General features: G+C 49.7%; 2 protein-coding genes across 2 annotated transcripts; both read left to right on the top strand.

The window, feature by feature from the left end:
* Positions 1 to 2,708: 2,708 nt before the first annotated feature.
* Positions 2,709 to 4,287, top strand: NEUTE1DRAFT_136854 (uncharacterized protein; the record flags this gene model as incomplete). The annotated part of the gene is made up of 2 exons (XM_009851719.1): positions 2,709 to 2,862; positions 4,028 to 4,287. The coding sequence occupies 2 exons, from the start codon at positions 2,709 to 2,711 to the stop codon at positions 4,285 to 4,287; spliced, it is 414 nt and encodes a 137-aa protein (XP_009850021.1).
* A 6,683-nt stretch (positions 4,288 to 10,970) lies between these two features.
* Positions 10,971 to 13,020, top strand: NEUTE1DRAFT_61565 (NC-ras protein; the record flags this gene model as incomplete). Its single annotated transcript, XM_009851718.1, has 4 exons — positions 10,971 to 11,291; positions 11,407 to 11,521; positions 11,616 to 11,891; positions 11,956 to 13,020. 4 exons carry the CDS (start codon positions 11,280 to 11,282, stop codon positions 12,192 to 12,194), a joined length of 642 nt encoding a protein of 213 aa, XP_009850020.1.
* Between the last annotated feature and the right edge of the window lie 941 nt (positions 13,021 to 13,961).

Raw genomic sequence — 13,961 nt, 5'->3', positions numbered from 1 at the left:
ATCTACCAGACATGGAGTTGTGACTTTTTGTTTTCTTTTTGGTATCGGGGAACCTTCCCGTTTCTTGGGACGGACGGGTGGGAGGTGGCCGGTGGCAGGTGGCATGGAAGCAGGTGAATTTTTTTTGGAGCCTAGGTAAGGTAAGGCGATTGACTCTAACCTGACTTACCACAAACGGCTGTGACAAGTGCAGTAAATGATGGAAAGTGACTGTGAATCGTGTTGCTCCTTCTGCTCTTTGCTTCACCATTCTCTCTTTACTTCTTTCTTCCTTCGCTTTCTTTTTCCTTTTCTTTTTTTTTCTTCGTAATCGTCAGTTCATTGAGGTGCCGTGGAATTCAAGCCACCCCGGACTGACCTTCAACTTGGGCAGAGTACCAAAGTGGTCGTAGCGTGGTTGGCCAGGGGCATTGGGACCCGAAAGTCGCTGAAGGCCCGCTACGCCTGCCCACTCTAACAATTTTCCAGGGCGCTGAACTTAGGGGTGGGCCACCCGGACTACAGAAGCTTACCGCGCAACTGGGTAATGCATGCGCGCCCAGGCCTGACCGATGTCATCTGGGCCTTCGCGCCCTTAATTAATCAACCAAAAGATGTACTGAAACGGGGACAGGTAAGACTATTGTTGATCCTATCCATTCTCGCTTCGCATGTAATTTTTCTGACGGTCATTAGTTGTGCTTGGGCACCGAAAATGCCGAGTGTCCCAAGTGAGTTTTGGCCCATCCCCCAAAGTCGGCTTCGCGCCTGCTGGTCGACTCGGGCCCGAGTATCAGATACCACCTGGGATGACCGAACTGCCAACTACCTCCACAGATTGTACATTTGTGTTTTGTTGCGGAAGAAAAGAAAATGCTTCAAGGCCCTCCTTGATGGCTGGAAGGGACTCAGCAAAGTGTCAAAGTTTTGAGAAAGAGCGACGATCTTTTTGATACTTCATGCCGCGGCATATGTGTCCAACGAGCTTTGACTGCGCCTTCTTCGAACTAAAAGATGCGAGACACGCTGTATTGGGTTGAACCGCCTAGACTCCAGCCAGATACCGGACCGGGAGTTAGGGAAAGTTATGTTGCATATATGAACATAAATCATGTATGAGCGTTGTCGGTTGTTGGGGCTTTGGAGATTTCAGTCCAGCAAAGTATCTCTGTCTACTCAAATATGCAAGTTTGGATGTATCAGCTATACTCGGCGGCATTTATGCTTGGAAGAGCAGATGTCAAGGAGAACCCAAGCGGTGATGACAGTTGTAACCAAGGGAGCGGACAAGTGGAACCTTCCATGATCTTTTGTCAATCCGGCTGTGATGCACGTTTTCCACCTTGCGGTACAAGTGCAGTAGTTTTCGAGTCGATGATGAGATGAGAGGGTTTGATCTGATGACAGTTTAAAGGATTCCCCCTCCCCCCAAACAAGAGAAGAAAAAAAAGGAAGAGGAAAAAAAAAAAAACCGAAGAGTGGCCTGGGTTGAGAATGAGAAGGTAGAGATGTCTTCGTAACTGAGTGACTTTGGTCGTTCCTACGGTGCGCCCTGATAGAGCTATTTGCCTGTTCCTTCGTTAACATTCCGATCGGTGCAGACCCCGCCTGAAAGTGACCGGACAATGTTGATATCCTCTCCTACATGATGCCAGGGCAGTGTGAGTCTCAAAAAGGAGTTGCATATATGCACGTCTTTTATTTCTATTCGTGATCAACTGCAATGTTTTTTTTTTTTCTTTTTTTTTTCTTTTTTTTTTCTTTTTTTTTATCTTTTTTTTTTTTTCTTTTTTTTTTTTTCTTAACGGACACTTCGTATGACATCGAGCTTTCCCACCTTCCCATCGTCTCTTGGTCCTTCGCAACTGACAATGGGCTTTTAGCACGCATCTCGAAGTTTCCGTGAGCTGGGAATCAGTAAGTGGCTCCGTCTCTTGCTGAAAATCATGTACAGATAGGAAACAATGAAGATCAAGCCGGTCTGAAGGGCTATGTGCGAGGAAGGAGGACAGCTGTACAATGCGGTGCTTAGTGCAGATCTCCTTCCGCCCGAGGACTGGCCGGCAACCAACCAGCCGGATAGGATGTCTTGGCATGAGTGTGCGCTAGGAATAGCGAATCTATGGCACACGGCTAATGCTAGAGGTTGGCTAGAAGGGGTTACTGTAAGCGTAGGCTTAACTTAGCTATTGAAATTATATAGGGACCGGATCTACGTCCCTTCTTCTGCCTAGGTTGTAATTGATAATAATCTAATAAATCCGCTCCTTATAGGCGTTGGACTGGTAGAAGAAGCTTTTCTATCAATAACAAGATGGTGGTGCCTACCGATCTACCACCAAGAACACTTCTCTCTAGCCATTTTTGACCAAATGGAGTGCACATGGTATCACTACTGCACGATAAAGGAAGAAGCTAGAACGGATTAGGTCTTGAAGGCCTGCAGCGCATTTGCACAGAAATACTATAGATACTTCACCAACAGAGGGAGGAGAGTTTGGATCGAGATGGGTTTCTTTGGCTGCGACTTTCCCCAACAGATAGCTGGATGGCCATGTGGTCTCTGGGTCCTGGAGGCGGCCAGATGTTTCTTCATGGAGACGAAAAGAGGTGTCCGTGTAGACTATGACCCTCTCTGCAGTTTCCCAGCGCTCCCCCTTTGAGAGCTCTTTCTTTCAATATCTTGCCCGGTCAATGAAGGCTACCATCTCAACGGGGGTTATTATAGCATGACCCGAATCAACGACATCCTGAAATCAACCGACAAACCAGACGGCAAAAGCAAGATCTTTGAGTATTTCAATGGGCCGAAAGCATTCGCCACCCATGCGGTCCCTGTCACGCCCATTGACGACGAGTTCCGCGAATGCGATCTGGCCACGCGTTAGAGGCAATTGCTTCCTGAGCAGACAATTGCCTTCATCCTGAAGGCAAAGGCGCCACAAACCGCCGACTATGTCGCCGGCGTGTGCCGCTATATTGACACTCGAGCCATCGGGCAACACACAGAATGCGAACGTAGGTGCGGGTGTAGAGGTGAAGTGGCAGGCTTTTTTTGTGACCACGCAGCCACGGACTCCGCCAGCCGTTCTTGAATTATTCTTGCAATGGGCAGGATATTAAGGGAATGCAACAGCGCGTACATGGCACATTGCCTCTTGCCTCATTCAATGTACTGCTACCACTATCCAAGTCCATAATCTTCCGAGTCCAGGCCCGTCTAAAGTATATGATCTTCTCCTTCTCCCGTGTCCCTGTCCATGCGATCTTGATATCGTCCAACATTGTCATGAGCAAGCCCTTCATCTGCTTTTATTTAAATTCACAGACGTTCTCTCCATACTCACTGAGAATAAAACATCCATTCTCTCCCCGCTACCAACTGCCCGACAACATTTCCGAATCTTCCATATCACGGACATCGATTCAAGTTCCTCCAAAATCGACTTCCACCCTCCCCATCTGTATTGGTACCTTCCCCTGGATTCATTTCCACTTGATCTACTATCATGTCTTTCTTTGTGATGCGTGTGAACCAGCGTAGCGTAGAGTGTAGAATGTGTTTATTGTTGATGAGTTTAAGCTGTGTCCTTTATTGTTCTGTTGAGCGAGCCTTTATAGGCTGTTCTCGGGTGTAGAGGTAGTTACTTCCTTCAAGGGGATAGATGCTACTTCCCTTATTAGGTACGAACGGGGAAACCCTGTATTAATACTCCCTTTCGTAAAATACTACAACGTCCTCGTCGTGTGCTATTATACATGTGTGCGTCAAGATCTGCTTCAACGCTTGCTGATGGCCCGCTAATTTGCCTCTTTCGGGTCCGCCGGCTCCTTTGTCTATATGAATGCCTCTCTAGTCGCGTAAGTAAAAATGTATAGGCCCGATTTTAATTTTTAGAATATTCCTCCCTTAATAAGTGGGTGTAGCTGGCCAGCCTTCCTCACATAAGCCAACCTCACACCCACGGGTAGGTCTCGACTTTCCTCCAAGCTGGTATACACCACCTCCTCCAATTCCCTGGTCCTTGCCTTTGATCTTGTTTTCCAGGGGCAAGGGCGTCAAGTACAAGCGGGGGAGGTCAACAAGCCTCCAGTCAACCTGTGCAGTCGTCGGTGCGTCCAGCAGCCCAAAAGTGGCGCATGTTGACCGAGGTTGAGGACAACAGAGGCCAAGAAGAGGAGAGATCAGCAAAGAAGAGGAGGAGGAGGAAGTGGAAGTGTGAAACGATATCGTGGGAGGTCCATGTTCCGGGCTCCCCTCCACTGGGCTCCTACTCAAATACCGGCACGCCATTCGGGGGTAATTAGGCTGCCCAGTGGTATCCGTTTTTCCTTCTTCCGCTTGAGGGCTATTTATCTTGGTCAGATACCTGGGGACTTGGGGGTTGCAGGGCTGAGAAAAGGGTGGATTGGGTTGGCACTTTCATCAGGCTGGTATGTTTACTGGACTGAACATTGAATTGGCGTCATCGGGCTCGCATCTACCTTGGGTGGGTATTACTGGTATCGGGATTTTGGAGACGTTATTTTGGAGGTCAAAAAGGCATTTTCCGCGAAGGATACAGCATACTGGATTGTTTAGACGTTAGAGCTCACGCGTTACAGTTCACGATATCAAGATTTACTACTTACGACTTGCGATGTACGAGTTATGAGATAATAGAGAGTCAATTTGGTACCCAGAGGTGCCTTAAATAAAGCTCGCAAGGTGGTTGAACTCAATGTACTCGTGGTCGTGCGTGATGGTAATTTTGAATGGTGTCTCGGTTCACTCCAGTATTTTGACCTCCAAACCTGACGGACCGAATAGACAGTGGTGTGTGCTTTGATCGTGGTGATGTGTTGACTTCTCGAATCCCACGTTGTCGTTGATCTACATTTGCCCGTGGGGAATTCCAGGAGATGAAGTAGGTAGTGATGGACGGAATGCCGACACTCGATCACGCCTTCCGCCTTCAAACGTACCGCTTCCCGTCATGTCACCAAAAAGGGAGTTACTGTAGACATCAACATCCAATGTCTCAACCCATTTGAAGCTAGGCCGGTATCTTCACGTTCGAGGCACTTATTGATATATTTGTCCCGCAACATCTTAGGCATGAAAGAGGTCTCGGACGATGCGACGGTATTTGCACACGCTGGTGAGATCATAGGTATCTAGTCAAGATGGTAGTCGACCGAGTGACAACATGTGAAACCACCTCTCGGGCTGTTTGCTCGGCAAAAGTCTACTGTCAGATCGATTGTACCCACATCGACAGACGTTCATGCCGTGCCAGTTCAGTTTGGTCACGGCTAACATGACGTTCGGGTCAAGTTTACAGGCGAACAGAGTGGAGGAGAGGCACCGGAACGCACCTTCCTTATGCCGTCGACATGAACGCCCGAATGTCCACGCTATGGTGACCGGCACTTGCAACTGCCGTCCGTTAAAGTACTTGCACTTGCCAACCTCCCGTCTGACTCGTGGAAGCAGCACACAAGACTTTTTCCAGGTTCTGGCATCGCAGGTTCACCTCGGACTGGAGTCTGGCTGCCCGGTTGCAGCAACCAAGTGCAGACACCTCAGCTACGAGGTTGCAAGTGAGATAAAAGAGAAGTAGATATTCATGTATTTGTCGTGGAAGCAGAAGCGACTTATATCTCGGAATGGAACCGACATCGGTGTAATTGCCATTTCAAGACGGGAGGAGATGGTCGACGACAACCCCTTACTGTGGACAGTATCCACGCCTGCAAGTTGTTCTTTTCCACGCTGAGGTCCTTTTTTCACGTTGATTATATAGTACTCGGCTAACAAAAACGTGACTCGGTATCCAAAGAATTGGGGACTCCCGGGATCGCTGTCGAGACCTACCTAAGAATTGGGGCGAGCGATTTGAGCTGATCACCTAGGTAGAGGTAGTTTGACCGATTTCGCTTCCAACCCAAGCACCAACCAGATCGGAGATGAGCGGACAATACTACCAGGTAGCAGCAGTTGAGCTAGCTTATCTATCATTGTGTAAAACGGAGGAACAATGACGGAAGACACGGGTGGAAACGAAGGCCCAGATGAAGAGAAAGAAAGAGCGACTGCGGTCCGTGAGAAATCTCCAACCAAGGATTCCCTTGCTTCCATGGCAATACCCGACTCGAGTCGTCACTACCTTCCGTAGAGAAAGAGGTAGCTTGATGTGGTGCTCACCACGCTTGATTGTTCTATGATCGTCATCCCTTTTTCCTTTTCTTTTCCCATGTTTCCCGTTAATGGCGAGGGTAGGGTTCGGTAGAGGTATCGACGCAAGGTTCCGCAACCTTGTACTCAAGAAGATCGGGAGTTCGTGATGTTCCATGTAAAACGTTCCGCGAGCGCGGATGATGTAGCAAGAAATGTTCAATGAAAGGCAAGGATACGATGTCATTTCAAAGTTTATTCCTCCAGGCTTAATCCCTCATTCCGTTTTGAGCTTTGTTCACACAATGATTACACGGCTGACCTGTCGTTCAAGCTTGATCCTTTCAAATGGTCCTATCGTCTCTAACACGTGCGTATGATCAACAAAGCAGAAGCGGATACTTCCTTGCTTCCCATATAGTTCGGAATTCATTCCGCGCCGTCATCATTTGGGAAACTGTTCCGGATACTACTGTAGTATAAAGTAAAGTTACTGTGCAACTGAGTGCTTGCTTCCTGGGTCGGAACGAAGTTGGTTCTGGTAAAAGGGAAGAATACTTGCCATACTGTGCGTGCGTGTTGAGGGTTTGTCCCGAGAACTGAACTAAAAGGGCCAAGGAATGCATCTCCCTCGCTTGAGATGATAGGGATGGCTCACTCGCCAGGTACGATCCCTATTGGCCAGTTTCTTTCCGTCTGTTTTCATTCCTGGACTTTTGGCATCGACGACGAAACAAGGCGCTTGAGGAGGGTATGTAACAGTACTGTAGATAGATCCCTACTAAGCATACAACGGTGGCACCGACCGGACCGGTGATACACTAAGTAGCATCATTTGTACATAGTCCGACTGAAATGGACAATCCGCTCGGGGCCGGGAGGAATGTAACCTCCCCTCCCGGGCCCCCGGCTAGTCTTCAGTTTCAAGCCATTCGCCGATTATACACAGCCCGCAAAAGCACAGATCCATGCGCTCCTCACCTTCCTATACCTTTTACTTCCCCGTAATGAGCTGAGGATATTATCCACTTTCTTGTGTATCTTGAATGTCCCCGTCACATGCGCCCGCGCTATGCGCAGCTGATAAGGCTTCCCCCCCCCTCCCCCTCGATTTATGAACTTTGTCTCACCTCACTCCCGATTTTTTTTTTTTTTTTTGCCTCAACCTGAACTGCCATTCTTATGGTTTGTTCTTTCTTCAACTGAACTCTGCTAGGGAAGGTCTTTGGAAGATCTTCGAGGGATTTCGGAGGCTCGGGGTTCATCACTTTTTTCAGATTTCCGGAAGACGCCGTGAACTGGGGAAAAAAAACGCCAATCAAACCCTGCATATGGCCTAATTTAAATTACCTGCAGCCTTTGGGGTTTTTGGCGCCATCTCCCCCCCTTGGCGGCATTTCATATCTTTCTAGAATCTCGCTAGAATTTCTTCATTCCCCCCTGCCTGCTCAATGATGTGTCTGCGTAGTCTTCGCTATTCCCGTTGATATGTGAGCTGGGTTTGTTGCTGGGCTGATGTCAGATTCGGAGATACCTTGTGGTCAAGTAAGATGATGTCCGGAAAAAGCGCTCTCCTAGTAGGGAGAAAGAAAGTTCGTGACACTGTTACTCGGGAACGAGCGAAGCGGGACGCATCACGATACGAAGCTTAAGAAGCTATCGCTGGGCTGTTTGACTTTGAAGAAAACGTGCAGTGTGTGGTGGAAACGGAAGCAGAAGTGGAAATAGAAGGCTTGCAGAACTTCAACTAGACTAGAGATTGTGTCTCACCAGGCATCCTGTTAGCTGGGCGTCGGGCGGAGGCTTTCCTTCCATTTGTAGCAGAATGTGGAAATCTGGAAAACAAGATTAAATTGGATGCTCAGAGAGTCACAGGGGGGGGGGGGAGGGGTGGTCCTGGATGGAAGGTAAGCATGGAAGGCATGGAAAAGACGAATTGTCTTTAACAAAGAGAAGGGGTCCAGTCATGGCTCAGCTGCGTTGCCGAACCGTGAACTGGCCGATCCCCATGGTGTGGGAATCACGAACGGTTCCCGCGTCTTTGAACCTTGTGGGGTCCAATCCCGTTCAGCCGCTTTCTTCCTTCTCAGGAGAGCCCGGGCTCTGAGATGTTGGTGATGATGTTTTGTGGGGTTCCGTTTCTTTTTTTTTTTTTTTTTTTTTGTTTTTTTTTTTGTTTTGTTCGGTATTCGTGGTGTCCCGTCAGCAACAATTGTGCAAGTATAGGCGCAGATTTTGGTGTTTGCTTTACGGTGGTGTTTCTGCACTACACTAAAACAGTAAGTTTAATGCCTTGGGTGAGGCTTCTTGGCGAAAGCCCACAACCCCGTTGACCACAACTCCACGAACGACAATCTGGACCTCGCGGTTCTTACCACCTGCTCGGACACCACGGACGAACGAGATGCGCAAACGCATCATCATCCGCTGCATGAAACCACTTGGCACTGCTGCGAACCCCGCCATGCACCGCTAACGCAGGTGCAATGCAGTACACACACTAAATATCCGTGGTGTGGTGGAGGCCGTGTCAAGAAGCCAGTGGTGCTACGTCCGTAGAAGCGCTGGACTCCGCTTAGAGTTGCGCCTTTGGAAGCCACCGAAGCCTTCTGGCGGGTTGCAAAAGACGTTGATGTCTCGTGACACTTCAGTTCGCTTCAGGTGTTCCGAACGAAGGGCAGTGGACGAGAACGGCGGGGAGACGGCAGAAAAGGGTCGTTTTATGTTTCAGAGATCATCTCTGGTGATCGCGATGTCATTCTCTCCCAGGAGGGAGTGCCAGTGGGAGATGGCCGCTTAGGTTATTAAAGGTGGATTCGTTGGTGGAGCGGGTGAAAACAGAGCCATTTCTTGGCCGTGATGGTCAAGGCGCTTGACCGAGACTATGACGGTAGTGCAGCGTGTGATAGAAGGGATCATATATGTCCTTCCATGGACGAGATGCATCTTGCTTCGACAGCAGAAGACACAGTACGGAGAACTAGCACACAACGATCGGGGTTCTTTTAGTGTCACTATTGTGCGAGCCTTGGAAATAGTGGTGGTGAGGCTCTCGAGCAATGTGCCCAGGATAAAGGTCGTGTCAGTTCGTGGCAGGGACGTGCCGTACCTAGAAGCTGACTTGCATGCTGTCGGTATATAGTCGTTGGCTGAGGTGAGAAGATAGAGTGGGGGTTGTGCCGTCTTTGGGGAAGAGCTGTGCATATGTTCTGGTTGGTAATCATGATTCGAGGTTGGTGATCTTCCTTCCAACGCAAGTCCAGATCCCTTGGACCGAAAGGCTACTTAGGGCTCAAGGCTGAACCGCCGTGCTGGTTACGGTATGCTGCTGTTGCCTTATGTCGAAACACGGGGAGTGGATGCCTTGCCCCAAGGAAATAAGAAAAGGAGGAATGGAGATAGCAAGAGAGTGAGACAAAACGGTCCCAGGGACGTGGATGAAGAGGCTCGGGAACCGCAAGCTGAAGCGGTCGGCTACTGGCGAGTCGAGTCCACGTCCAGCGTCGTAGGAGTAATTTGCAATGGTCCATCGAGAACTGGGGCTCGTGGGACGACTAGGACGGAAATGTCTAGACGGAGAGACGGTGTCGGCGCCCAAGCAGGATCTGGATGATTACCTGCCCTGCTATCGTCGAGGTTTGCGCCGGGCATTGGTCGGGTGGTGAGATACTGATGTTCGGTGCGCACAGTCATCACACATGAGCGAAGCAGAAATCGCATCTCGATGCCATGATCTATTCCAACCATCAGACAATTCGGTTTTGCCCGTGACCGCCTTGCCTCCGTCCTCCAGAATGATCGATAGAGAAAGTGGACATTCAACAAAGACGAGCCGATAAAGGCCCCGGCCCCGTCCGTCGTGACGGACTTCCACTTCTGTGATATACAGTGTGGATGTTGAACTGCCTTCCTGTACCCTCCCGGTTGGGCGCTGCGAGAAGAGAACTCAACTTGAACTAAAGCTCCGTCGGCCAATCAATCAGGCCATAGCCCTGCCTGCCCCAGAAACGAGCTCGAACCATGAGCGACCATCTCCTTTTTGGGGCACGTCCACCACCACCACTTGGGCGCCCGTGCATCGCCGGGTCTTGGCTACCCCTTGAAGCTACAGCACCTATTTCCCTTGCAACCTCAGTTCACCAAGACAGTGTGAGAACAAGACAAGGAAGAGTCCTTTTGCCTGCAGCTCTCCATTTCGCGGCCAGCAAACCCACACTTCTTTGAGCAGGCAATATTCCGTAGCTCACGCCATTTCCCATCTGGCGTTTCCATTCTTTCCTTCTTCGCGACTGTCCAACCTCGACCCTTTTCTTATTTTTCCCACGTCACAAACTGAAGAGAAAAGCACCGTTTGTGGTTTTTCATCGCCGCGTTTCCTGTCCCTTGCCAGCCAGCAATCACCATTTTTTTTCTGTCGACAGAATTCTCTTAGCTCTAATCGCCCGATATCCAACGAACCAACCCTCCTTCCATACTGTACAACTTCTACTTACCTACCAGTCGGCCGACTTCCGCTTTCTCCCTACCGCAGCTTCTGCAAATCTACTAGCGCCCCTACCTCTACCTAGCAGGTATGTACCACTAGCTTGTAGCCTCCCTCCCCTAAGACAGAGACGGACGGGATCCCTGGGCAGCACTGATCATCGGCCAGTAGTGGCTCGTTTCCTCGTCGTTCCTGCTTGCTCGTCTCCACACCGGCTGCTGCACTCTGCTGCACTGCACTCTGCGCACCCGCCGCTCAGTTCACCGCAACCACCACCCGAACAACTGAACTTCCCACCACTTGCCGTCCGGCTCACCTCAACTTCCACTTCCACTTCCGCTTCTGCTCGCTCGCTCGCTTCTCCGTCGTCAAGACTGCGCGCTTCCCCTGACAACACGCTTTCTTCCAAAGGAACCTCGCTTCCTCCTTCTACAGCCATCGTCGCCATCCCATCCTTCGACCTTTAATTCTACCCGCCTTCGCATCCAGGATCCCCCCTGAGGGCTGTATTCACCACCCAGTGACGTTTGTCTGCACCGTTGCGCGAGCGACTTAAACCATTTAATCATTTGAGGAGGCCATTCAATCTTGCCCCTCGTGTCGACATCTCGACTTTTTCCAACCTTTTACATTTTACATCTTCTTTAATCAATAGCCACAATGGCCAACAAGGTAAGTCGCTCCGCAAGCCTTCATTCTTTCGCCCTCCTCGATTGAGGCGTACTCTTGGGTTCAATCGCCTGCGGCATTTCATTTGGCTGACATCGCTCTCTTCCCCTTTTCGCAGTTCACAAGAGAATACAAGCTGGTGGTCGTCGGTGGCGGTGGTGTCGGTAAATCGTGCCTTACCATCCAGCTAATCCAGGGTCACTTCCTTGACGAATATGATCCTACAATCGAGGGTGCGTTACAATCTGGACCCTCTCAATCTACGTTCCAATTTTCTTGGTCGTGGTTGTGGCCTAGTGAACCGTGGACTAACTTCGAGCTCAATAGATTCGTACCGCAAGCAATGCACCATCGACAATGAGGTCGCCCTTCTCGACATTCTAGATACCGCCGGCCAAGAAGAGTACTCGGCCATGCGCGAGCAGTACATGCGCACTGGTGAAGGCTTCCTGCTCGTTTTCGCCATCAACTCGAGGGAAAGCTTTGAGGAAATCAGGATCTACCAGCAACAGATTCTTAGGGTCAAGGACAGGGACTCGTTCCCCATGATCATCGTCGGAAACAAGTACGATTTGAGGGGAGAGCGCGTTGTTTCGGAGCAGGGTAGGTTTTCACTTCTTCATCCTTGCGAGGGACAGGACAGTACGCTGACAACACTTGGCAACAGAGGGACAAGCTCTTGCCGCCGAGTTCGGTACCAAGTACATCGAGACTTCCGCCAAGACACAACACAACGTTGAGAACGCTTTCTACGATCTCGTCCGCGAAATCAGGAAAGAGGACAAGAAGCTCGGCGAGAAGGTCGGCGGCACCTCATTCGCCAACAACAATGGGGCAGTTAAGCAGATGGACGTCGGTGACGAGGACGTCCAAGCAGGCTGCTGCGCCAAGTGCATAATGATGTGAATGATCGAAACCAACAGGGGAAGAGCAAGCGGGGAGTTAAAAGAATTGGGACACGTTTGCAATGAAGAGATGGACGATCACACACACACACACACACACGCACACACACACACGCACACACACAAAATCCGGACTTTATAGACGACATGGATGTGCAAAACAACCGAAACACAAAAGCCATATCGGACGGCCACGCCCATACCTTAGCTCACGTACGGTGACCAGTCGGGCTCAGGACCACGGGACCAGCGGAAGGAATATCCGCGTTTGGGGAAATTCAGGCGAGAAGGGGGTTAGGAACCGGGACCGGGCACACAAATTCTTTGCATTTTGTGGGCATTTGTTGCAGTGGCACTTATGCGGATGAGCTGAGCGACTTGAAAAAGTTGCTTTCAGTTACCAACCGGCCGCTGGGTTTTTAATATTACACCGCCGCTGCTACAATCCGCTCCTTGGCGTTCGTGAGGCGTGGTCGGTTTCTCTATCAGCGTCTGGAAGAGGTCGCCGAGGGAAGAAGGAAGGCTGGGTTCGGTCTGGTTGGTTCGGCGAAGGGGTTGGTTGGTTTTGGTTTGGTATAATCCTGGTTCTGTCTGGTCTGGTCTGGTCTGTCTGGGGTTTTTGTTGGCACGTTTCTGTCCGTGTTTCACGATCCGCGGATTTTGTGATCAAATACTTCTTTCTGCTACCTTTTTTCACTTTACACATTTTGGGAGTCGTTTATCCGCGAGAGAACTGTACTTGCTATGGATGTTATGTCATGGTGGGGATTCTGATCGATACTGGGTTTGCAAACTCTCGAAAGAAAACCGTTTATTTGTAATTCATTCTTACTAAACCTTCTGCCTTTTTTTTCGTTTTCTTCGTTAGTGCCTGGTCCGAGTGTGTTTCCTCACGTTATTCGTATGTCCCACATATCTTGAAAGTATGCATGAGGTGGTAACGTAGTTGGTGGTTGGCGGTTGCCAGTTGTCAAGCGGTCGAAAACCTCATCCTCGCTGATTGACTGTCTTGGGTGCTCCAATGTCGTGATATGCATGGCTGTAGTGTCTGGAATCCACGTACATGGACTGTCGAGAGTCCACAGCTGCCCCTCTAGGTAGTTATCACTGCAATGAGTGATTCCTGCCGGGACATCGGCCTTGCATACCTATGACCAAATAGCCATATGACCCAACAAGGCTGAAGCCTTCTCGGGCAACAAACAACCTGAGCACACGCGGCTGACAAATGATAGACAGCAAGCATATTACTCGACGGATGGACATCAAGGCAAGCGGCTGCCAGTCTTAGGTAAAGAAGGATGTAGAACCCATCATCGATCGGCCTTGTCAACCATTGTAGTAACTACACCACTCATACAATGACTGATTATTCGCCCTATTATAAAACTTACCATGTGTAGGTAGTTACTGCGTTGTTAATCGTTCTCAAGATTTAACTCTATGTATGTACATCGCTTGCCACTTTCCTTCGTTCCTTTCCTTTCCTTTGGTTGCTACCGATGCATCACTTCACTTCAATTCACTTTCTTTCGGGTTGGGGGGTATCTCTTTTCAACTCAACTCTTCAATCGCCCCCTTGGTGATGTTTGGTTTGGTAGATTGCCTGATAAACATCAGATGACACCGTGCTGTCTGGGGTTGCTTGTGGTTGGATGGGGATAGGTTGGTAGGTGGGTTGGTAGGTAGGTAGGTAGGTCTTGACACACACGTCGAGCACAGAAAGCAACCCATTGTTTGATGGATTAAATGCCTTGGGGAAGGGGAG

The sequence above is a fragment of the Neurospora tetrasperma genome, assembly GCF_000213175.1.
Source record: "Neurospora tetrasperma FGSC 2508 unplaced genomic scaffold NEUTE1scaffold_2, whole genome shotgun sequence".
NCBI lineage: Eukaryota > Fungi > Ascomycota > Sordariomycetes > Sordariales > Sordariaceae > Neurospora > Neurospora tetrasperma.
The sequence above is the reverse complement of the archived record's forward strand: the minus strand, read 5'-3'. Positions and strand labels throughout refer to the sequence as shown.